At 36.4% G+C, this 26758-nt stretch overlaps 1 protein-coding gene across 1 annotated transcript in view; it reads left to right on the top strand.

Annotated features, from left to right (window-relative positions):
* Positions 1-17783, top strand: part of CD109 (CD109 molecule) — a 63720-nt gene extending 45937 nt beyond the window's left edge. The window contains exons 27-33 of the mRNA XM_026665201.2: positions 1919-2109; positions 3317-3472; positions 3573-3638; positions 11407-11552; positions 13059-13215; positions 15199-15301; positions 16484-17783. Coding sequence (XP_026520986.1) covers positions 1919-2109; positions 3317-3472; positions 3573-3638; positions 11407-11552; positions 13059-13215; positions 15199-15301; positions 16484-16656 — 992 coding nt within the window. The 3' untranslated portion in view covers positions 16657-17783. The remainder of the gene's footprint in view (positions 1-1918; positions 2110-3316; positions 3473-3572; positions 3639-11406; positions 11553-13058; positions 13216-15198; positions 15302-16483) is intronic.
* Positions 17784-26758: the final 8975 nt, after the last annotated feature.

Here is a 26758-nt window from a genome sequence, read left to right as displayed (position 1 = left end):
CCGTGTCCTCACACTCGATTTTTTCCTTCAATTACCATTTTGTATTCTATCTGCTTGTTTGTTTGTTTGAACTAACAAATATTCTGCCAAGTTTCTTCTAGTTCAAGTGATAAGAAACTATAGTTGTATTGTTGTTTACTATAATCTTATTGAAAGTTTTAAAAACAAGTGTAAAAATTAATACAAAATAAAATAGAGTTGTAAGAAAGGTAGTATTTTCTCTAATCACAGAGGTTAATTTGACCATCCCAGCAAGTTCTACTACCTTCAGCAACCATTCCTGGATTTTGATTCGATTTGATTGATTTGATTTACAAGATAATAGGTATAAATATAAACATAGTTATGAATACATGAAATGGATACATATAAGAAAAATAAAAGAAACAATAGAACAGGGACAGTAAGCACGTTGGTGCGCTTATGCACGCCCCCTACAGACCTCTTAGGAAAGGGGTGAGGTCAATAGTAGACAGTCTAAGGTGAAAGTTTTTGGGGTTTGGGGAAGAAACCACAGAGTCAGGTAGAGCATTCCAGACATTGATCACTCTGTTGCTGAAGTCGTATTTCCTGCAATCAAGTTTGGTGCGGTTTACCTTGCAATGTATGATTTTATATACTATACTTAGATCGGACCAAAGGCGGCGTAGTTCTCGGTTTTCTAGGTCTAGAATTTCAAGTCTGGTGGCATAAGGTGTTCTGCAACGAGTAGAGGAGTGGAGAACTCTTCTTGTGAAATATTTCTGGATTTTCTCAACTGTGTTAATATCAGATACGTAATGCGGGTTCCAGACTGATGAGCTGTATTCGAGTATTGGTCTAGCAAATGTTTTGTATGCTCTAGTTAGTAGTTTGATATTACCAGAGAAAAAGCTACGTAGGATTAGGTTAACATCTCTTAATGCCTTTTTGGCTATGTAATTACGGTGGGCTCTAGCACTTAGATCATTAGAGATGAGTATTCCAAAGTCCTTGACAGAGTTTGGTTCCTCAACAAGGTCTTGACTCAGCTTGTATTTTATTTTCTGATTTTTCCCCCCAATATGTAAGACAGCCTTTGTTTGTTGAGATTTGAAGTTGCCATTTGTTTGACCTTTCTGATACATAGTCAAGGTCTTTTTGAAGGGTAGCAGTATTGCCTGTGGTGTTGAATAGTTTTACATCATTAGCGAAGAGAACGCAGTTGCTCTTAATATGATCACAGAGGTCATTTATGTAGAGTATGAAGAGCGTTGGTCCTAGAACACTGCCTTGAGGGACACCACTGTTGACAGATACAGAGTTTGATAGGACGCTCCCAATTTTGACCCATTTGTTGTCTGTTTGAATTCCTCTGTCCTGGTTGCTTTTTTTTTTTTTTTTTTTAAATTCAGTAGATGGTTTGTGAAATTCTGGCCATTTCTTTCTTTCTTTTTTCACTGGGTTAAATTGACAAAGTTGTACCAAGTTTCTCCTTCTAGCCCAAATGAAACTATTAAGTGCAATAACTGGTACTTGCTTTCCTGCCATGGTTGAGAATAGAAAAGTAGAAAAATTCACCAGTTGGGAGTTATACATTGAACTGAACATCTAGTCATCACTATGGCCAAAGTAGAGGAGAGGGTTGTAATTCAGAAATTGATTTCTTCGGCCAGTTTCACTTCTAGCCAATGGAAGACAAGCAGTCAAAAGCTGCAGTACAGAAAAACCTTATCTGTAGTAGAACAATTTCTAGTTTATTAATTTGATAAATGTAAAATTGATTTGGGGGCACAGATAGGAATAGTTATCTTTAAATATGAGAAATTATAGGATTAAGAAGTACTTGATTTCAGTCTGCTAAAAAAATAAGGCTTCAGAAGAATAAACTCTCCGACCTTACAAAGTTGTATCCTTTTCTTATGAGGTGAAAGTTTCTTTCTTTATTTTTCCTTCCTAGGAGAACTAAGGTTCTGGACATCACCATCTTCTGGACTCTCCAGTTCCTGGCAGCCACGTTCTGCAGATATTGAAGTTGCAGGTTATGCTCTCTTGTCTCATTTTATTCAGCAAAGACTGTTAGAGGCGATTCCAATTATGAAATGGCTAAGCAAGCAAAGAAATCACCTGGGAGGTTATTCTTCTACACAGGTTAGAAATTATCTAAAAACAACAACTAGTTATCAGGAATTTATGGAATTAATCCTTAAAATATTATGTGGCCCCAGGGATGTATTATTTTCATTTAAAATTTTGAACCAGGAATCTGTCAAACACTATGTGAAGTTTGATTGATGAGCTTTTCACTTAGGGCCTTCTGCATTGCCAGAAATTTATATAGAACTATGTTTCAAAAAACAATTAGAAAAGATTTCGATTCTCTAAGGAAGCCAGCCAGAATCTTCTACTCTGTGTGCATTCCAAAGATTCAGTTAATTTTCTACATGGGCCAGCGGCATGGTTGCAATTGATTCATCAATCCTATTTTAAAATGTCAGAAAGTTGAATTTGGGCTTGGGAAGACTAAATTTGGGCTTGGGCTGAGTTCATATTTTTGTACCAAGGCAATGTTATGGGTTATTGTGCAATGTTATACACATTGCTAAGATAAGCTTTTTGTAAATGTGTTTTATTAGAGAAACAGGTTCTCTAGGGGCCTGGTTCTCATATGATGGTAAAGGCCCACTGATTGAACTATATCTCATGTTAAGCCAAACAAAATCAAATTATGATAAATTAAGTTTGTCCTGCCTTTGTAAGAGTTACAGTACTGAGTAAATTTGTGCCTTGCAAGATAAAACTACAGTTGCTGTCATGAATGATTACTGCTGACTTTGCCCTTTCTAATAATAAAACACAATACTTAAATGAGTATTTGGACTGAATATGTGACGAAGACTTTTTTTTAAAAAAATCTCAATCTAACCTATTGCTCCAGGATTTCCAGATGAATTGAATGGAATGGAATGGAATGGAATGGAATGGAATGGAATGGAATGGAATAGAATAGAATAGAATAGAATAGAATAGAATAGAATAGAATAGAATAGAATAGAATAGAATAGAATAGAATAGAATAGAATAACAGAGTTGGAAGGGACCTTGGAGGTCTTCTAGTCCAACCCCCTGCCTAGGCAGGAAACCCTATACCTCTTCAGACAAATGGTTATCCAACATCTTTTTTTAAAACTTCCAGTTTTTAAAGAAGTTTTAAAGAAGATGATTTCTTCTGCAAGTTGCACTAGCCAGATCTGTACTTACTAGCCTCTGAAATCAGCCAAGCTTCATTAAGTGCTGCTTGCTAACCTGGTTCATCCATATTCATATTAAAAAGGGCTGTTCTTTCTTCTCTGGGTAGGACACTATTGTGGCTCTGCAGGCCTTGAGTACCTTTGCGACACTTACAGCTGATTCTGTGACAGAAATGGATGTGACAGTGAACGGATCCATGGAAGAAAATCCAACGGTTTTCCACATTGATCAGGAAAACCGTTTTGTTCTCAAGACCAAAGAGGTACTGAAGTTGTTTTTTTTTTTTTTTAAGTTTGATTTCAGGAAATTCATCTAATTTGGAATGCTTCTCTGACCTTACTAAAATCTGCCATTTCTTTTAGTTTCCAGCTGCACAGCCTGTTAGAATTACAATTTCTGCAAATGGCCGTGGTTTTGCTATTTTTCAGGTAGGCATATGTAGTCATTTTTGTCCCTTTTATTTCTCTTAAGGATTTGGGATTGAATTAGATTCCCCATTTGGTTGGATAATATTTGAATTATTAAGGGTGGAGTCAATATTATATTAAGTACAAACTAGATTCAGAATCAAATCACATCTGTCCTTATGACTTTATGACTTTAGATTGTTTTCTCCATATGTTATTTTGTTCGATCTTTTTTAAACTGTTCTGATTACTAATCTATTAATATAGATGCAATTCTATACTAATAGAATTCTATGAATCAATTCTAGTAATTATGTAATATTCCCAATGTATCATAATGTATCATATTGGAAAATTATGGTTTTGATTCTAATTACTGTGCGCGAATGTCTCATTGAAAGAGATTTTGCTTTCTCTTTTCCTGCTAAGCTCCTGGTGTTTTTCCACAAGGTAATTGTAATAGCATTAGGATGCTGTTAAATGTCACTTTAAGATTATTATTTAATATCCAGTATGGACCTTCTAAATCAGCACCAAGACAGTTTTATTCTGAACTGCAGTACAGCTTGCAGCATAACAGTGAATTCTGATGACAGATATGTGGTTAACTTCATTTTGGATCTACAGTGTCTTTCAGGTAATCCTGAACATCACTACTCTCAGTATTGAAGTCTTGTCCTTTATAAAAATGCGGCCCAGTCCATAATTCAATATAATAATCACGGGCTCCTTGTAAGCAGTGTGGAATGTGGTAGTTATAATTATCAAGCAATTCCTTATTTGCAGCAGTGTCTTCCTCCCTTTCTTCAGCCTTTGTGCCCATTCCACTATCTTTAAAAATAGTCACTTGATTTTCCAGAGAAGGCCTCCTGCTTCCCTTCTCTCTTCCTTGCCACAAAAATTGTGGCTTAGATTTTTCAGTGTTCATTATATATCTTCCTTTTTTAACCCTGGCAAAATGCATACAAGTTATCCTATTGTCGGCCAGTAGCATGTTGCTCTTTTGTCCAATTCTCACACGCTACCCGACATAGCAAATCAAATGCTGTCTGGTAGCCCAGGGGAAGAAGAGAAGGAGAATGAAAACAACTTACAAAAGTATCTTGGCATGTGAGACCTGTCTCCATATTTGGACTTCTGTCAAAGGAAATGGTGTTCTCTGTGGACCAAAGGGATGCTAGGGACACAGAATCTAGTTAGCACAGAAACCCCAGGCCTGTTTTACATCTTTTTATCTTTAATCCTTGTAAAACAATTGGATTACATGAGCCAAATTCCATGTTGATTAGAGTCCAGTACAAATAAACAGTAGAATACGTGACATTAGCAATGCAAGACTACAAACAGAATTTGAAGAATAGGTAATGTATAAAATTTCAGAGAAGGCTGGGCTTGTTATAAAATGTCATTATTTGGGTATATTCGTTTTCAGAAATCATATTTATTTTTTTATCAAAAAACATACATTTGATTTCATTGGACTTCAGGTCCATTAATGAAGGCCAACATTTGAAAATATCACAGCAGGCAATAAATTGCTCATCCATCATATCTGACAGTAGTGGACTCAGCTGGAATTGTTTTTAACAGCAATCAAATTGCTAGAAGTTGTCCACACATGTAAAAATATTACTAGCTTTTTTAAAAACAACAATCAAAATTGATGTGCAATCAAGTTATCAACAACTTAAAACACTTTTAAGAAAAATATAAATAAATATTAGATTCCAAATGCGCAGATCCAAACATATATAGATTTGAAAACTAACAACAATCCTGTGTTTGTAATTAACACATGGAACAAGAGGGTCTTTTACTTAATCAGCTGGCTGTCAGGGTTCCAGCCATTGTCCGGTTTAAAAACAGTAACTCCGAAACAAACATATCTCAAATACTTTATTAATAACCATTACTGGTAACGTTTGTGAAATTTCAGAACTGAAATCATTCCCAGACGTTTCCACAAAATTCAACCTACCCCCTCCCACTTTTCTACACCTCATTAATCATGTGAACCAATTACTCTGCAGCTGCAATTTCTTAGTGCGACTGACTAAATAACCTTGAACTTTCAAACTAAACTCCCCCCCCCCTTTTAAACTATTCAGCTAAATCACCCCCCCCCACCACCACCACCACCATTCTTCAACTCTGTGGCAGCTATGAATTCCAGAGCTGACATTGGCATATGATATTACCATATATTTATTTTTAAGTAGCTTTGAAAAGACAGCTTGTAGGATTTGATGACAATCTCAGAAATGCCAGTGTGTGGTTAAAGATGGGAAAATTCTACTTGATTCCAATATGAAATCACATAGAAGTGTCATTCTCAAGTTGAGAGCCAGAAACCACCAAATATGTTGATAATACTTAGCTTTCCTTTCCTTTTTTACATTATGGTCTGAAGTTTCTAGGGCCTCTGAATGTCTCCAGATGACCCTGGACTTAGATGTGAAGGAATAAAATAAGACATGGCAATTAATAACGCTGGGAGTTGGACGTCGGGATTTGGGAAATACAGGTAGTCTTTGACTTATGACCACAGTTGAGCCCAAAATTTCTGTTACTGAGACAGTTATTAAGTGAATTTGCCCCATTTTATGACCTTTTTGCTACAGATGTTAAGTGAATCACTGCAGTTGTTAAATTAGTAACATGGTTGTTAAGTGAATCTGGCTTCTCCATTGACTTTCCTTGTCAGAAAGTCTCAAAAGGTGATCTTATGATCCAGGGACACTGCAACCATCATAAATAAGAGTCAGTTGCCAAACATCTGAATTTTGATCGAATAACCCGGGCGATGCTGCAGTGGTTGTAAGTCACAAGTCACTTTTTTCGTTGCCGTTGTAACCTTGAATGGTCGCTAAATGAACTGTTCTAAGTCAAGGACTGCCTGCAATACTTGTTTCAATGGAGAGTCCCTTAAGGATCAATTTTATATTGTAGTACAGAGCTGTCAAATTCCCGGCCCATGGGCCGGATGCGTCATGCACTGGCCACGCCCACGCCTGGTTTAGAGAAGGGGGGAAGTCCCAACGCATCACGTGACAACGTGTGTTTGACACCCGTAGTCTAGTCGGTCTTCTGGATTCAGCATTTAACACTTTAAGAATGATTGCAGTTTGTTATCAGGATTGAATTACTCTAAGAAAAGTAGACAGATAAATTAATAATAATATGACTTATGACTGATTTATAATCAAACCAAGCAACCTACCCTTTTCTAGTAAAGTACTCTAACATTAGAATTGATATTAATATGCCAAGTGTATATTAATAGATTAATATACAATAAAAAAAACTTTAAGCAAATGATATGTGAAATTCCCATTTTAAAAAATCTGTATTAAATACAGAATGCAATAATGGCTGCTAATAATGGCAATTAACATTGCATGACTTATCATCTGCTATGAATTACATGTGAGCAGCCTTTAAAGAATGATCACATTTGGAATTTCTGAGTAGATGAATTTAAATCATGATATATTTTTACTATCATTACATCATGTGCAAAGAGGAATCTGTCCCTTCATTTGGAATTACCAATGACAACGCTACCAGTTGTAATTCGTCAAAAGCAACCCTTCAGCCATGTCTAGCTATTCATTAAAAGCTCAGTAGACTTCCTGCCTTACAGAGTTGGGCAGAAAACAGGGGAAAGAGAAGCTTTTTAAATGTCTGGGAAGAATGAATCATGTCATCTTAGAACTCCATTTCACTTTTTGAATCTCTTCTGGTTAGTGTATTATATTACATAGCAAACTCTAATGACCATCCACTTCCAAGGGAGATGCCAGTTCTTGGTACATTTTTTCTTAAAACTAATTTTTCAAAGAATCTTATATATTTTTCCTGTATTTTTTTTTTCATTATTTTGCATCTGTTTCAGTGGTGGTATTCATTTTTTTTTTAAACTATCGGTTCTGTGGGCATGGCTTGGTGGGTGTGGAGTGGCTTGGTGGGTGTGGCAGGGGAAGGATACTGTAAAATCTCCATTTCCACCCCACTCCAGGGGAAGGATACTGTAAAATCCGTATTCCTTCCCTACCCCACTAACCTGCTTTCCAGCTCTGTTCTCCTGTGCAGGGCAACAAAAAAAGACCCACCGATCAGCAGGGACTCTGGAGGCAGCAAATAGATGGGGGCAGTCCCAACCAGAGGTGCTATTCACTGGTTCTCCAAACTGCTCAAAATTTCCGCTACAGCTTCTCCAGAACCTGTCAGAACTGGCTGAATACCACCTCTGATCTGTCTGATCCGTAAATAATTGCATTCAATTAATTCAATTGGCATTCAAAAATTCAAATGGATGCTCAAATGATCTGAATCTTTATCAATAAGAGAATGTTGGTAGCTCAGGGTTGAAATGAGGAGTCTTTAGTATTCTCTGAGCTTGGTTATTTTCTTGCAGATATTTCACTACCCAAACTAGGTAACATCTAGTACTCCTCATCTTTATCTTCGATGAAACAGAATTATGCTTTCTATGTGTCTACTATTGATACATACATACATACTATTGAACCTATAGACTGCGCTCCAAGATGTAAGAAAAACAACAGTCTATTCAATTTATATAAAAAAGCAAAGATGGCCCTGTGTCTGGTTTGAGACTTTCTGACTACATCCACATAATTTTTTTTTGTCAGCAAGGAGATTTCCAATTGTCGTCTTCAGAGATATTTTTCAGCGTTCAGTCTAGTGAGCAGCTCTGATTTTTCAATTCTATATATGCCAATAAAGGGAAAAAATGTGGCCCAATGAGACCCTAGCATGCTTAATGTGTGTGTGTGTGTGTGTGTGTGTGTGTTTCATTCCTGAAGCAAGTGAATACATTCACATTAGTTTTTATTTTGACATTAGGGTTTTAATCACTTTTATCAAGTCTAAACAAGATATAGCTGAAGCCTCTTAACAGGTCAGGATTGTGTGAATCTTCCCACCCATTCTCACACCTGCTGAAGTTCATTTGTCTTAAAATGCAAACTCATTAGAATTCTATTTTCTTTCTCAAAGCTTAATTCGGCAGCCAAAGAAAATGCTGCCAAAAATTTCTTCCTGAAAATAACCCTTCATCCAGACATCTGTTTAAGATTCAACCATAAGGATAAACATGAGAGAGCAAAGATTCCTGGACTGACAGGCAGTTCTCCAAAGTTTTGATATTTTTTTTAGCTGGAATATTGTAAAGGTTGCTGCTAAAAGGATTTCAATAATGCTTTCACAAGGGAGCTCCTTGTTTTCATTCATTGTTGAAGCAAAGTACTTCCAGAAGTGTAAAGTCTTGCAGTTTCATAAATGTGAAGGATACTATCTTCCTGCCGTTTATCTTGGAAAAGCATTGGAGATTCTTTCCAATCAAGAACTGGCAAAACTAAGGCCAAGTTAACACATTATGGTAAGCCAAGGTTAATTTTAATCCACAGTGACTACTTTTACATATATGGTTTGGCCATAACCATAGTTTACCAACTAGAATAACTAGATTTACATACCACACTAAACCAAAATCAACATATATTGTGGCTTAATGCGTAAAACATTACGTGTGTTTAAATATTCTACTTCAGGCATCTTTCATGAAAACTAAACTTTCTATTCATTTAGATAAAATTCTCTGTGTGCAATAAACAAGAATTGTAGGTAGATGAGAAAGATGAATTTTAAAATGGCATGCATTTTTTTGAAAATGAACGTGGACATGACATGCTAAGGAGAATACTCACTTTCTGATTTACTTAAAGTTTGCTCAAGCTTCCAAGTTTGCAATGTGACCATGAAATAATTTTGCTACAGAAATAAATATATAAATTTATAACATGCAAAATATATGTACACAGGCATAAATTTAGCATTTGTGGTCAAATTGCATGCTTGAGTGACACACTAAATCAGGGGTGCCAAACTTGATTTCATTGAGGGCTGCATCAGGGTTGTGTTTGACCTTGAAGGCCAGGGTGGGTGTGGCCAGCTTGACATCACTCGTGTCAGGGGCACCTGTGGTGGCCCAAGCGCTCTGCCAGCAAAAACCCAAGCTCAGTTTTTGGCTGTGACGGCCTTCTGCAGCCCTCTTGCAGCGAACACGGAGATTGTGGGGACGCACATAACTACCTGGGCTCTGTTTTTGCTGGCAGAGGCACTTCGGGCCGGTCATTCACTCTTTCAAGGGCAGCCCCGCGGGCCAGCTCTAAGCACCCCGTGGGCCGAATCTGGCCCGCGGGCCTTGAGTTTCACACCCCTGCACTAAATGAACAGTAGAAGACAAACTGTGCATAGTACAAAGCAAAACTTCCTGCAAATGTGAATGCATAATTACTACTTATTATGCAGAATTTTTTTTATAAATTAATGTGATTGTCTCTTGCAACTACAGTTTTCTTGACAAGATTTTTTTGGAAAGGTTTGCCTTTAATCAATAAATCAAACTGTTCTCATGTAGTTGTCAACATATTCAGAATAAGAAAATAGTGAATATGGCAGGTGCAGAACTTTATAACAAGTAAAATAGCACTTTGGCAGAAATAATAATTTCAAGATAATTCTTATAACCAGCTAAGAATCTTTCTGTTTGTGGTTTTGGATCCCCTCCCCCACTTGCTGATAGCTGTTTGCCTCTCCCCAAGAGTGCTTAATCACAACATAAAACCAATACAAAAACTGATACAAAATGTACCATGTACCATGCTGTTATTGTTTAATTCAATGTTTACAAAATAAATGAGAGACTATGCCATTTAGAAAAATGTAGTTGGCTTATCTTTCTAGTTTTTGAGCAGAAATCGTTTTTTTTAAAATAGTATTACAAAATGACATAATCGCTTTGGTTGAGGCATTGACCCAGATGTGGGAGACTCACAATCTTATTCACAATCAGTGATAGACGCAGTGGTTGTATAACCTAGAGAAATCGGTAATTCCATAACGGCAGTGAATCTTTAAGGAAAGATGTATGGTTTGACACAGGAATAGGCAAATGTGTATGAATTGTGTCAGAGGTTCCAGACATCGTGAATGATAGTTTGCAGTTTCCAGAAATTAATATTGACAGCTATGAAGATAAGCCAGGATTGTCAGTCATTATGAGTGTATCAGCTAGTGGAATATATGATAGTATGTTGCATGCATATCCACCACCACTCCCGTCTAAATGGTCATATCAAAATACCTTTCAAAATGTGTTGGTAACAATCTTTCTGCCTATGACAGCATATATTGCTTTGCCCTGTTTGCAGCAGGCCAGGATGGGTAAGAAAGCTAAATTGATGTTGCAACCAGCTGAAAACATGCTTGATCATTCCTTTGTAGGCTTTTCTTTCTACGTGGATTTATCTTTGTTTAAGGCCAAGAAGGAATGAAAAATTGAACATAAAATTCCTTCCAGTAAAACAGTTATTTAAGAGGCTATCCTATATGTTGATCCAGGTGTTCCTGAATTGCCAGTAAATTCTTACCATTTTGTTTTTCTTGGCAAACACTAAAACAATAGCATTTTGATTTATTTCCAACTTGATTTGTCCAAGTTCACAGCAGGTCCAATAAGAAGAAAGGCATGTTTGATTTGTTATTTTGCAGTGCTTTTGATAGATTTCTTTTGTGAATTTGAAACTGAAAGTTTTATTTCAGAAAAGGATGCAAAATATCCCACATTTATATTTGCACTGTATGTTACAATATTGCATATATGAATTTATTCTGATAAACTATGAAATAGCTATTATTCTTTTCTATAAATCGCTGCTATCTTCACTGAATAACATCATTTTTTATTTTTGCTTCTCTATAGCTCAATGTTATATACAATGTGAAAAATTCACATACCAGCAAAAGGCGTAGTAGATCTGCACAAAATCAAGAAGCCTTTGATTTAGATGTCTACGTAAAGGATGATCAAAAAGACATAAATAGCTTAACTTTAAATGTGTGTACCAGGTAAGTAAATATATTAAGCTATCCGTTCTCTTTTATTTACAATTTTAAAAAATGACTTTTGAACTGAATCTTTTTTAACAAATACCGTATATTTTGATAAGATTTCAGAGAAATCAAAAGTTTGGGCATACCACTCCATCATATTTTGCCAGGTTTTCTAAATGAATTATTGAATGAATGAATCAAACAAAAACTCCTACCACCGTTAAAGCTTAGTTAAATCTAAAGAGACAGCTCAGTTCACAAGTTGTTCCCTTAGGCTTTAGGGTACATACAGCCTAGTTTGTGTTTTGTCTTGAACTGGCATCTTTTTACTATTTTTAAAGATTTGTTTTTAATTCCTTTGCCAGCTGCACAGAATTATATGGTTAAGATAGGCAGCCATATAAACTTGCAGCATAAAGAATAAATAAATATGTTTGTCCCCCAGTAAAATCTTGGCATTCCCCGAGCACAGTGTAGGCCAGTCATTTCGTTGGCTTTCCTTTTTCATATTGGTTTGATATAAAATGATTATAACTACTTAAGTATTACCCAGGGATAACTATTTTTCTTCTACAATTATAACAAGGGCATGATTAAAATCATGTTTGGTTATTTGTTTTCAATAAAGCTGGTGATTCACCCACAGGTGGTTTTATTTTTTTTTAAACAACTTCAAACAACAGTACTTCCTATCACATATTGTTAAACTTTTGAAGTCACTGTCTCATGACATACTGTTGGCTGCCCATTTGAGTTGCCTTAAATGGGTCTAAAATTAAGGGAAGATAAAGGTATCGGGAGCTATTAATTCCCAGCTTGGCTTCTGATAAACAGTGGGGAAAGACCATATGATTCACATAACAATGGCAGTGATTCACTTAAAAAATGTGGCAAAAAGGTGGTAAAATCAGTCACTTAAGCAAGTCTCGATTATGTTTCTAAATCAAGGACTACCTGATAACAAGAAATATTGTTTTACTCAGTTTACTTTACTTTTGAGCAGTTCCCAAGCATTCAGAGCACAAGCCCGAGAGAGATGCTTTGTTGAAAAATTGTAGCAGAAATGCCCTATTCATAATAAATGTTGGTATTCTGACATGCCATTAAAGAACTTTTTTCCATACTGCTTAATGCTTTCACTTTGCTTATCCTTTCAGTAGTTCCTGTCATAATGTTACAACTGTAAATCAATATTTGTTCTTGATTTAGATATTTGGCTCCTTTAAAATGGATGGGGGAGAGGTATTTATTTTTTAAATTTATTGGCTAACCATCTTACTTCAGGATAACTCTGGAAGGCTTACAATATTATATATGGAAACACTATAAATAAAATTGTTATTTATTATTTATTTATTATTTGTGCTCTTTTATAATTTTATTTTCTTCCAGTACAAATTGAGGTCTTTTTTAAGGTCTATACTTTAATTCTATATTAAGAATTAAAAACACTGCATAGTTATGTGTGCATATGTGCATGCACCATTATTTCTATGTAAATCATACCTTTTTCTTTGTTAGATATCTGGGTACTGGCTCGTCTTTAAAAACCGGCATGGCTCTCATGGAGATCGGATTACTGAGTGGTTTCTCTCTGTCACCTAGTTTTGTGTCATTAGTTGACCCAGTTAAAAAGGTGGAAAAAGAGGAAGGCAAAATCCATTTATATCTGGACTCTGTAAGTCAAAATAAAGACATGCTAGTCAGGATGATGATAAAGCTTTGATTCAAAAACTAAAATTATGAAATGTTTTTTTAATTGATCATTTAAAATAAACATTATGTTTGGTCAACATTATAGACAAAATTTAGAGGTACCTTAATTGGAATCCTCCAATTCATTCAGGAGAGGCCATATTTTATGAAGTATGTTCGCATAAGTTTGACCGAGCCTTGTAAGAATATGTAGAGACAGATGCTTAAGGGTCAAAAGAACAAATTAAACTTACCAAGTTATAGGCTCATGTAAACTTTTTGTCTTCATAATTAAGGAAAAGAGAAATAGGAATGAAGAAGTGCTATGTTGTTCTCCCTGGCTTTTCCGTTTGACAGGTTTGATAGTGCAAGCCTCAGGATAAAAAATAAAGTATAAAATAGGTGTATAAAGGTGGATTCGCATGGTACAGGTATTCTTCGCTTACTGACCAGTTGTTCAGTGACCATTTGAAGCTACGGCGGTGCTAAAAAGCAAGACAACCAGTCCACAAAGTTGCATGTTTTGTATTTCTGGAAACAAAGAGTAAAAAAAACCATATAGATACAAACTGGCAGTCACATAATCGTGATTTGGGTGCTTGGCAACAGTGCTCATTTATGCAGTCTCATGGTCACCTGATTGCCATTTGCAACGTTCACAGCTTGTTTCTAACAAGCAAAGTCAATGGGGAAACCTGCTGAAAGTTGCAAGTCATGCTCACGTGATGTTGATCTTAAAGACATTGTTGCTTAGCAACAGAATTGTTGGTCACAGCTGCAGCCAATAACTATAATGTAACTGGTTTACATTAGCATTCAGCTCATTCAGCAACCACAATTGGGACTGGCAACTCAGTCACTAAGTGCAAAATAATGTGACTATGATGGTGGTTATGATTTTACTTCAGGTTTTCTTTCCTTTAAAGGATATGAACCTTAACCAGAGGTCCCCAAACTTGGCAACTTTAAGACTTGTGGACTTCAACTCCCAGAATTCTCCAGCCAGCATCTGGGAGTTGAAGTTGCCAAGTTTGGGGACCCCTGACCTAAACTGACAGATGAGCCCAATAGGTGGGGAAGGTTTCCTGAACTTGACTCGCAAGGAAGCCTGGTAAAAGGGCAAATCTTATAGCCCTTTTTTCCTAATCCCCCACCTTTTGGAGTGCTCATCCCCGTGCTGAGATTATTAGCAAGAGGAAAGTTGGTGTTTGTCTTGAGAGGAAGGGATTACAACACAATTAGTGGGTACACAATGGAGAATGCACATTGAAAGGAATGCACTGGTGTTGGTTGTTTGCTTAGCAGTTCAGGGCTGGGCGCTCTAGAGCATATAAGGAAAAAAAAAAAGCCAAAAGTGTGAAACTGATCAAGGTCTTGTCTGTTACAGGCAGCAGCTGCAGGTTGGTTAATGAGGGTCACAGAGCTGAGTTTGTTAATTTGCAGTTACCACATTTTGGGGGATTACTATGCTGCAGGGTAAAAACGGTTCATGAACTGATAGCTTGTTCAAGCAATCATTCCAGTCTGGGGACTATGGAGAATAAAAGGGGTCAGGTACAGGACAATATATACTAATGGACTATATTGGTGAACATGTAACAGAGACTGTGAAGGTCATAAGTATGGAGATTGGTCACATAGTTACTTTTTGATCACCATTATAACTTTATAAATTTTGGTAAGCATGATTCTGTGTAACAGATATCGACTGTTTCATTTATGTGTGTGAATCAGTTTCTGCTTGTGATTCTACACTTGTGTAATATGTCTACTCTTCTTGGCAAACTATAAGTAAGATTGGCTATTTGTAAATACGTATATAGCTGTATCTACTGTTCTGGGTAATGTAATTAAAGATGGATAGGAAGTTTCTTTTAAAAACATATTAAACATCTAGTTTTTCATATGCATTCATTATGGAAGCATATAGACCTCTCTGAAAGTTATTATTTATTTATTTTTGTAGTTAAACGAAACACAGTTTTGTGTGGATATTCCAGCTGTGAGAGACTTCAAAGTGGTAAATACCCAGGATGCTTCAGTGACTGTGATGGATTATTATGAACCCAGTATGTGTCAATCCCTTTTATGCAATCAGTGCTCAAGTATGCAGTTTAGGTGGGAAAGGGAAGAATGAACTGTTGTATGTTAAGGAAGGACCAGATTCAATTAGTTACAGTAAAGACTGTACATGAGAAATACGCATGATAGGAAACCACAGGAACTTAATTAATGTTAATTCTCTGAAGAAGGGTGAGGTGGTGAACTGGTGAGGAGAGGGCAGTGTTTGATGGAACATAAAGTCCATTAAATTTATGTTCTCTGAAAGATTGATATTTTAGGATATAATTTTCCTTCAATCAAGAATGATTTTGTTACTTAAAACATTCCTCATTTCAACAAATTTAGCAATAGTTCAGATTCATGGATACTGTATATACTCGAGTATAAGCCTAGTTTTTCAGCCCATTTTTTGTGCTGAAAAAATCCCCCTCGGCTTATACTCGAGTCAGATCCCTCTGAAAAAAAATGGTGTGGAGTTGCGGCCTCCGGCGGCAGCGACTCCCAACACCCCAGCCGGGAAGGGAAAGGCAAAAAGCGCTTTGCCTTTCCCTTCCCGAGGCGGCGGGACTGGGGCCACGCCGGCGGTAGTGACTCCTGACTCAGGGGGCCTCCGAGGGAGGGGAAGAGAGTGACTCCTGCCTCCCGCTGTCATCATCATCTTCTTCTTTTAGGTTAGTGAATCAATTAAACCTTTCATGATAGTGAGATCGTTTCCCAAATTAATTATTTTTATTTTTGAAATTTACCAGTAGCTGCTGCATTTCCCACCCTCGGCTTATACTCGAGTCAATAAGTTTTCCCAGTTTTTTGTGTAAAATTAGGTGCCTCGGCTTATATTCGGGTCGACTTATACTCGAGTATATACGGTATATGTATATAGTAAAAAAAAGGATATATAGTAAAAAATTCATCTGCTCCAGATGGAAGATTGAAATCAGGGCATCGTACCTAACAGCAATAGCAACTTAGACTTATCTGTTGCCCCATAGTGCTTCATAGCCCTCTCTGGGCAGTTTACAATGTCAGCATTTTGCTCCCAACAATCTGGCAAAGTACAGTGGTGAAGTTATAGGATAGTTTGGCTCCTGATATTGTTTTACAGCAGCATATAAATACTATCAAATAATACTTTGTTTGAAATGTTGGGCCTTAACACCTTTTCTTTGCTTTTCAATTGTTCATAATAGGGAGAAGAACAGTGAAAAGTTACAACTCCCTGGTGATGCAGAGTTTGTCATCTTGTTCTTTCTGTGAAGATGATGAATGTAATTTTTGTAAAACAGATGGCTCTTTATCTGTTTCTCTCTCTTCGGAATTGTTAGTACTGTTAGTGCTGTCAACTTTCTATGTTGTGGTCTGATTTAAATAACTGGGTGACTGATGCTTATTGCACTGATGAAAGTACCATTGATTGTATTTTCCTGCATAAGGAGAGTCTGGACCCTGTGAAAATCGACTTTAATAGGTCTAAACTCTGTGCAAGAATTTGCAGGTCAAATTGAGTAAGGGTAAATTGCTCGGAATGGAAAACTCTTCACATTTGTACCATTTTTATTTTCATTGGCATCTTCTATACTGGTGTTTCTCTCATACTTGCCAATTTTAAGACGCGTGGGCTTCAAATCCCAGAATTCCCCAGACAGCAAATCCACACAATATAAAATTGCCAAGAATTGAAAAATACTTTTCTTTATCTATTAAATGCTTAGGGAAAATGCAAAATCTTATATACTGCATATGTTTGCCTAGTAAAAAGTCTGAAGGGCTTTTCTAATAAGTGTATACAAGATTGCAATCTAAACTATTTTCTTCAGTGAAATAGGGGAAGGTCCAGACTCTGACCTTTATTCTGAATTAGATAATGTTAAATTAAAATTAAATGGCTTTGTCTGAAACTTTAATCATTTTTTTTTTTATTTAAAGCATGTCTGAATGAGACCAAACTGATATTCAGGAAAGAACTGAAAAGGAGTATATATTTTGTATAAGTTTCTTATTTTTATAGCAAATTTGAGAGTTTTTTAAAGGAATATTTTTTAGTTTTAGTAGTTATGCAATATATTATTTAAGTCTTACATCCCTAATTTATGGGATTTAGTTTATGGTACATTTCAGGCTAACACTTAATTTATTGGCACAGGATTGAGTCTCTCCTTCAAAGCAGTTTAATAAGTACTTTGGGCCAGATTAACATTCATTGCAAGAATTACTGATTTCCTCAGTTATGTTCTAAAAATCTAAATTACTCTTATATGCATTGATTGTACAATGTGCACATAAGGAGACATACTAAATTACAGTTAAAAAAAATTTCAAGCTGCTGGCCATAATCGATACTTTAATAGTCACATGAAAAATGCTTAAACTGTGCTAAAAACAAAATATGCTGCATTATGTGTTGGAGTGCATGATTTTTGTGCATGTGTTAAAGGTAAATATAAGAAAGCAACAGACATATTATGATAAAAGCTTCTTTTTAATTAGAAATTTTGTGTTTTCTTTTACAGTATGACATTTATTGCTTGCTCTTATTACTAGAGAGTAATAGAAAATAGTTTAGTGGCTTGCTTCAAACTGAACCCACCTTGTCCTGCCAATCCTATGGGCAAAAAAACAGAAGTTGTTGTTAAACTAGAAGATTAATCCAATAGGAACTCTACCTTTGAAGAATTTTAATGTGATACAAACTTTATGATAAGTTACTCAGACATAGAACACTTTGCAGAAAAAGAAAGACTAGCAGTATACAGTAAATCATTCTTTTAGTAACTATTACAACCATACTGAAAAAAGTGAATGACTTATGACCATTACAACATCCCTGTAATCAATGATCAAAATTTGGTTGCTTGGCAACTGGCATGTATTATTATTGCAAATGACCTGGGGACCTTTGCTTTTGACAAGCAAAGTCAATGTGGAAGCCTGATTCACTTAACAACTGTGTTACTTGAGTAAAATGGGGCAAAACTCACGTAACTGACTTGCTTAGCAATATAAATTTTGGGTTCAATTATGGCTGTAAGTTGAAGACTATCTCTATAGAAAGAAACAAAATATTAATATTGAGGTGGCTGGAATTAAGTCTCTGTCAGTCTAAATAGAACACAAAGAAGAGCCCAATCTGAAATAAAGATAGCAGTATTTTTGTCACTGAAATCAGATCAAAATCTGCTTCCATCTTCCTTAAAAATAAGATTCAATAAATGAATGAAAAGAAAACTTGAACCAGTAGAGAGTCAAGCTGCATCCATGTTCACAAATGCCAGTATTTGTAGGTTGCCAGTGATGCAGGACTATCAAATATCAACTATATAGTGCAACTAATTCACTTAGATAGAAAGTGAAGCACTGGATTAAAATAATGATGTGGTCAGGCACAGGTTTAAACATTTAGAAAGGAAACTGAACAAATGTAGACAAATATGTGATGAATATTAAGAATCAAATAAGAGAACTTTAAGCAACTTTAACTGCATTACGTCTTAAGTGCATAACATCAATTCTCAAGGGGTTTGGCATATTTGCCTATTTTATTTGGCACTGTATGCTTTAATTTGAATATTGAATACCGCTAAGGAAAAAGTGCATGGAATAAAGATTATACACACATACTTGAAAATACAAATTTCTCTATCCATATATGTACACGTGTGCCTAACATTGAATAAAGAAATGTGCATTATGGCTGCAAGAAAATACTTGTTTAAGATTTTAGTATTTTGTACATGTATATGAGAATGAGGTCTTTAATTATGTTGTAAATACCCTATTAAACTATATATTTTGTGCTGAAAATTTAAAATATGCTTTCTTACCAGATCAAGAAAACCTCACTTCATATACTTTAATTATGTATATATAATATATACATATATTTAACTATAGATTAAATATATCCATAGAACTGGTCCCATATTGAAATAAACACAATGTTTTTTGAGTAAGCCCTGTATATGTTTTTCAAAAGAAAGCAGTTTATGACTGCATTGTTTATTAACAAAAAATCATTATTAACAAAAAGTAAGCCCTACTTGAAGGTAGGATTATCAAATTACTGATGTAAAGTGGGGGACTACCTGTACAGCTACTGTATAGGGGGAATCTACAGAATACTGTTCTGACCCAGCCTTCATGAGCTCCACTCAACAGCCTACTCATGAGGGAAAACCCCTTTTTATTTAGAAAGGCAGGAATTCACAGCATTCACTGACAGAGCTCCAGGTCACACATCCGTAGGTGATTCATAAGGGTAACAGCCTCTGTGTTCCTTGCAGGGAGCTTCAATTAGTACTTCACTCCAAACAAAAAGTCCTGACTGACCTGGTTAGTGGCAAGGAAATCCTGGCAAGGCATCTGCCTGAGGGAACTCTTCTGGAGCATGAATGAATGTATGATGACCCAGGGTGTGGCACAAAGGCAACACAGTCAGATAATCCGTAGGAGTCCCTTTATTAGCTCCAACTTTCCCCCCAATATCCTGGTTATCTTCTGGCTGGAGAAAAACTCGCCCAGGAACAGCCTTTGGCTGCAGAGAATCAAGTCCAAAACCTGGTCAACAAAAACTGTATAAATCCAATCAAGGCAAGATGAGGTAATTAGTCCAGCAGGGCAAGAGAAGGAATTCCAGACGTGAAGGAACTGCAGTAATTCAATCCAGTTGGGAGGATGCCAGGAACACAGATAACCAAAGTTGACACAAGATAAACTCACATTTGTTCCCAGCAGCCGCCACTCTCAGCTTGCATCTTTTATACTCCCAGGTGTGCCTAATGAAGGGAATCAGGGCCCTTTCCTCCCCTGTAAGCCATGCAACCCATGTTGCTCTCTTCTCTGTTCCTTCTTGAATGCCCTAGGATGAAGAGAGGGTGGACCAGGGTCTTCCTCTGAATTCCCTCTCTCTTGTTCTACCTCTTCCCTGCTCTGCCCAGCCGGACTTTGTCCTTTCCCAGTTTCCTCCGCAGTCAATGGAACCACACTCCCGCTCCCTGTCAGCTGTTCACCTTCCTCCTCAGATTCAGACTCCGACGGGTATGACAGGATGTTTCCAACACCCACGCCTCCCATACCCTTCCTTATATCCCAGCCATGGAGGGGCTTGTTACCATCTCCTCCTAGATAATTGGCCCTCAGTCCTGCATTGCTTTCCTCTCTGCACTTCTCTGCACATACACACATCTGGAACAGGACCCAGCTGTTCCTCCCCCCTTGCTCATCTCAGGTCCCGAAAATAGCTGTTTCTCTGCCTGAGCGTGAGCAGATGGGCTCTGTATCTGGCTCTGAGATCTCCTGTTCCTCAGCCTTCCACTGGCTCCGCTGGTAACCCAGGAAAAAAAGCAAATTAAAAAAAAAATCCTCCAAAAAGATCTCTGACTCAACTGCCATCTCCGCTGGCAGTCGACAAACCACAACAAATACAGAAGGCCGGATCTTGGATCCATGGCATTTAGGAGAAAATTACTTCATTATATACTGGGAGGACAGAAAGATGGAGACATGGTTGTAGGGGATCAGAAACTGAGGAGACAATGAAGGACAGAATACATGAGTAAGTTGTTAACTATGGACACAGTTATCTTCGATGTTGATAACAGTAATTTAAAAATGCACTGCCACATTATGTGCATTAGTCTTTTTCTATCACTAGATGATCACTAAAATTTGAAACATAAAAGGCTTTCTCTTTGAATTATTTAACTTCCCAGATGAAAAAGAAGAATGTGAGATTACTTTGCATTACCAAATAATTACAACAGAATAGCCGTACTATACTATTTATCCACATCACCATATGGTTTTGGTCCCTCTGTAGAATATTTGATGGTTATATGTCAATTAGCCACATAAAAGCAAAACGAAATCCCCAGGCAAGGAAAATGCCACAGTTTCTTCTAAAAGTATCCTCCCCACAGCGATTGCAGGATATTTAGTAATTCAATAATATTTTTATGCAAATTGCAAACACATGTCAACTGATAATAGTTAATCCACTGGAAGATTATGTTGTCCCCTAATGAAACAAAAACTCAGATTCTTCCCCACTTACAGAGTGGAGGGGAAAACCAATCCCTCTTCCCCAAATAATTCAGTCAAGTCATTCAGGTCTATGCTTCTCTTTTGGATCCTCCACAATATAAAAAACAACAACAATTGCTCTGTCTTTTGACAGAAACCCCATTGTTTTGGCACAACTTGCCACTTTAAAAATGAATGATAGGATGCTACCATTTGATATTGAAAGAGTTCCAAAGAAAGAACATTTGAAAAGAGGGTGTTGAAGCTCTACTTTGGCTTCTGTGTTGTTGCAGAGTACTGAAGAGAAGCACATCTAGGAGATGGCTGTGGATTGTCAGAAATGACATTTGTACACCTGCAAAGCTGAGGATTTCTCTCATTTGGATTTTGAGCTGGACAATACAGCAAGTTCAGGGCTCATCCTCTTTTGAGGCCATTTGTTGGCATTTTCTGAGCCTGGACTAATAATCCTGGAGATGTTCAGTGGCATCCCTATTTATTTCTGCAGCAGCAGCAGCCTCTCTGAAATTTTATTTATTTATTTATTTGATTTGTCAATTGTTTACAAGATAATAAGTATAAGTGTATACATAGTTGTGAATACATGAAATGGGTACATATAAGAAAAATAAAAGAAGAATAAGAGAAACAATAGGACAGGGACGGTAGGCACGTTGGTGCGCTTATGCACGCCCCTAGAGACCTCTTAGGAAAGGGGTGAGGTCAATAGTAGACAGTCTAAGGTTAAAGTTTTTGGGGTTTGGGAAGAAACTACAGAGTCGGGTAGAGTATTCCAGACATTGACCACTCTATTGCTGAAGTCGTATTTCCTGCAATCAAGTTTGGTGCGGTTAACTTTGAGTTTGTATCTATTGTGTGCTCTTGTTTTGTTATGGTTGAAGCTGAAGTATTCATTGACAGGTAGGACATTGCAATGTATGATTTTATATACCATGCTTAAATCAGACCGAAGACGGCGTAATTCAAGGTTTTCTAGTTCTAGAATTTCAAGTCTGGTGGCATAAGGTATTCTACAACGAGTAGAGGAGTGGAGAACTCTTCTTGTGAAATATTTCTGGACTTTCTCAATTGTGCTAATATCAGATACGTAATGTGGGTTCCAGACTGATGAACTGTATTCGAGTATTGGTCTAGCAAATGTTTTGTATGCTCTGGTTAGTAGTGTGATATTACCAGAGAAAAAGCTACGTAGGATTAGGTTAACAAATGTTTTAGAAGATTAAAAAAGATGAAAAGAAGATTGCTTATGTACTCCATAGGCATGTAATTTAAGGGCCAAAGAAGACAACTATATAAGGAAGGAACATGAAAATACAAAAAAGTTAAAAAGTGGAAGTTCTAGAGAAATAAAAATAAGTGCTGGATTGTACTCAGTGTATTTGAAACATCTCACTAACAAGAGAAGGCATGTCCTTGCTTTTAAAAATTCTAAAAAAAAACCTAACCAGAACAACCTCAATTCTAATTCAGCTAAGAAAGTTATGAATAAGGTGATCTTGTCTAGCGCTTTTAGGCTATATAAGAATTAAATAAAAGATTTCCCTTAATAAAGTGATGCATTTCAAAAGTACATGGGGAACAGAAAAACATAACTGTGTTCTGAGACAAATCCTTCAGAAAAAGGCTTAATCCATAATTAGCATTTTTAAAAGTAATAGTTGATCATCATAGAGAATATTATTTTCCCATTCCTGACAATCAGGGCCAAGAAGCCACAAGGACATTTAGATGATTGGTGCATAAGGCTGACACTCCATTCCTCTTAAGACCCCTTAAGAAGGATTCAAATTACAGCCTTACAGCCTTGGGGTGGCCTTCTGAGTTGTTCCAAAAGTTGCTGCCAAGTTGTAATAGAATGAGACACAATAAGAAAACTAGTACATATAAGAAAAGTGATCGTGTGAGTTATATTTCATTAACTAAATTTAAAATAGATTGAAATTAAAAATATAGCTGAACCAATTTTTGTTCTAGCCTCACCATTCAAAAACCAAGTGTGGTTCAAAAAAGGTGCCCCCTGCCATTCATATTATGCAAAGTATCATGTCTGATATAAATGATAACCCAAAAGAAACACTTCCGTTTATAATGTATTTGTAGTCAAATATGTCACTAGTGGAATTCAGAAAACTATTACTGGGTCCTCATAGGCATGCTTCAGTTCACATTTGGATTATAAATTACCAAGTCAAATCAATCATTTTTATTGCTTTGAAGATGGATAGCTATTAACAAACTGTGCTTGGCAGAACTATATAAAATTAAAGCTCACAGATGTAGGGCATAACTTTGTGCAAGTGCATTGCCTATCTCTCTGGGATTCTATATATTTGAAAAGGATAGCACAAATTCAAGAACAAAACTTCTTTCATGTGTACTGTCTGCTGTTTTAAAGATGTGAATTTAGGACCATAACATGGATATATATATATCCATGCATCCTAAGAGATAATGAAGTTATATTGAAAAATAAGAAACAGGTTTGCTTGGCATTAGGTCAGAGCAAGTGCTTTGCAGATTGGAGGTAATTAAACAGTGAGGTTTGGGAAATCTTTGGATCAAAGTCATATTTGTTCTGATTCTATTGAATATCTTATGTTCTTGACATTTGTAGATTGTGCTATGACAATCTGCTGTTTTAAGGGCATTGACATGATAAGTTGCAGAATAGACTACATGTGTGGATCAGGCCTGGCTGCAAAACATGTGTCAGGCACATTGGAATGCAGATAGATCCCAAAAATTTATTTTCCTGTTCAAAGGTATCAAGCTGGGCATAATATTGAGGGCGATATTCCTGGAAATAAGGAATGCCGTCTTCCTTGCTCGGGGCCAAGTTTGTGGACTGTGGAAATAGTGATGGCTAGATTTGGTTATGGCTGATGGAATTCAGAGTTAAATGCTAAATTCAAGAATGTTGCTTGATTTGTACCAGTTGTCATTAAAGAGCATTCTGAAAATGTAAGCATGTTTTTTGGGAACAAATACATGCCTGGATTTTATGCACAGCAGCTAGGCCAAAGGCAATATCACACATCAACATGGGAATAATGTTACAGACAGGGACATGGAAAGGGAAAATCTGCATCGAGATATAAATATCATATGTGATCGATTGGTTGGTTGGTTGTGTGTGTGTGTGTGTGTGTGTGTGTGTGTGTGTGTGATTCATTGCCAAAACACACAACTTTTTGGGATTTAGCCCTGCAGAACAAAGATGGAGTTCTGATTAAGATCCCAATAAGCAAAACATTTTTAAAAAATCATTATCAGGTTTATGGACAATTGGTATCCTTCACAAGAGATTAGAAAAAAACAAATATAAGCCATTTTATCTTATTTTATCAAGAAGGTATTGAGCCAATTCATCAACTGTTTACTTTATAAATATGTGGCTTAGTTACAAATATACCATATAAGTAATAAGAATGCATTATCCTAACCATTTCTTTTGTTAGATGACCTCTTTTGGAACATCGCCTCTTGGACTTTCATATATAATTCCCACTAAAATTAATGTTCATCATCAAGCAAGCTGAGAGTAAATAAATTCAAAGAATTTCAGAGAAATTATTTACATTATTGCATTTGGATAATTTGACTAAGTAATTTCAACGTATTTCTTCTGCAACACACATTTTCCAATCGGTTGAAAAGGAACATAGATATTGGGTAATTATTTTGTTCAAAGAAAGGTTTGATGTTGATAGGGGTGTGATTATTTACTGCTCTGGCAGTAGTGACAGTGATACAAGACCCTCTTGTTTTGCCACCTGCATTCTCCCTGTCGTAGAAAGTTGACATCATGTGTTAGCATAATGTCATTTCTGAAACATTCTGGAAAAGATACAATGAACTAAGGAAACACTAGGGGTCAACCAGGAAGAGAAGTTCTGCTACCATATTGTAAAAAATAACGCTCCTTATGTATTCCCAGTGATTAGTTTTCTGAAGATCATTGACTTTCCTTGAAAAGCTTCACATTTTTGCTAACAACACAGTGATAAAATTCTCTACTACAACAATTGTAGAAAGGAATCTAGGATTCAGAAAGAATATTGATGTGGGTCAATTGACTACCACAGTGTAAGACTACATTTAAGTGGATTTGCAATCCTGGATAAGAAGCTTCATTAACAGATTATTTGCTGAAAAGATGGCTTTGGAATTGTTCTCAGAAACCCATGGTACAAAAAAAAAAAGCTTTACACCTAAAGTGACTCATAGAATAGAAACTGTGTTGACAGTTTGAATTCAGCTTTGTGCCATTTCTAAGTGTTTGCAACTCTTTCTAAGTGTCTACTGTTTTATCTGTTATGTCACTCATCCGTGTGGTTAGCAATTTGATGAATTAGTTGAAAAGTCATCCCCTCATCTCTCAAGAAGATCCAGTTTGGTATAGTGGTTAAAGGCACCAGGCTAGAAACCAGGAGATTATGAGTTCTAATCCCACTTTAAGTTCAAAGCCAGCTGGATGACTTTGGGCTAGTCACTCTCTCTCAGCCCAAAGAAAAAGGCAATTGTAAACCACTTCTGAAATCTTGTCAAGAAAACTTGCAAGGTCTTGGTAATCACCTAGAGTCAATGCTGACTTGAAGGTGCACACAGACATACCCACGGAAATGGAGGCAGAGGTTTACTTCAAGTCAAACTGTTGAAGAAGAAGATTGCCCGTTGCACTTTGGCTGGTTATATAAAAGACAGTCCTAAACAAGCACTGATGCAAGCTACAAACTGGAACTTATTAAATAAACAAAAAATGAGTATCAAAATAACATAATAAAGACACGAACAGAATGCTGGCAAAGAAAAGCATTACATGGTCAATTTTTACAAAAGATTGAGGGGAAAACGGATACTGATAAAACCTGGCACTATCTCACAACTGGAACATTAAAAAAAAGAAAAGAAAGCAAAGGCTTGATTTTGGCTGCTCAAGAGTAAACTATTCAAACTCATGCAATCAAAGCCATAATTGAAATTGTCAAATGTTTCAAAGTGCAGACTGTGCAAAATAAAGTATAAATAGCAGTTTATATGTTCAGCTCATGCAAAAAGTTAGAGCAAACTAATTTATAAACAACACCATACCATAGTCGCTAAAATGATTCACTGGTCCATCTGTAAAAATGATTGTGCACTAGTGATTAAAAATTAGTGAGAACAGAATTGAAAAAATAATACAAAATGAGCAGGTTAAAACATTGTGGGATGAATACAAACTGATAGTCTTGGCTCATAACACAGCAGATTTAACTGAAAAGAATAAAATGTGTATAACTAATGTAGGGGGATTAGCTACCATATAACAATACCAGGGGATTAGCAGAATAGAAGACAAAGAATTGGAGAGGATCACAAAGTATCAAGATCTGAAAATCAAAGTTGAAAGATTATGGCATGAACTGACCATATTGGTTCCAGTG

Source organism: Notechis scutatus, chromosome 1, assembly GCF_049901735.1.
Source record: "Notechis scutatus isolate UNSWTSFEM ecotype Mainland chromosome 1, rNotScu1.2, whole genome shotgun sequence".
NCBI classification, from domain to species: Eukaryota; Metazoa; Chordata; class Lepidosauria; order Squamata; family Elapidae; genus Notechis; species Notechis scutatus.
This window is presented reverse-complemented; position numbering and strand designations above follow the sequence as displayed.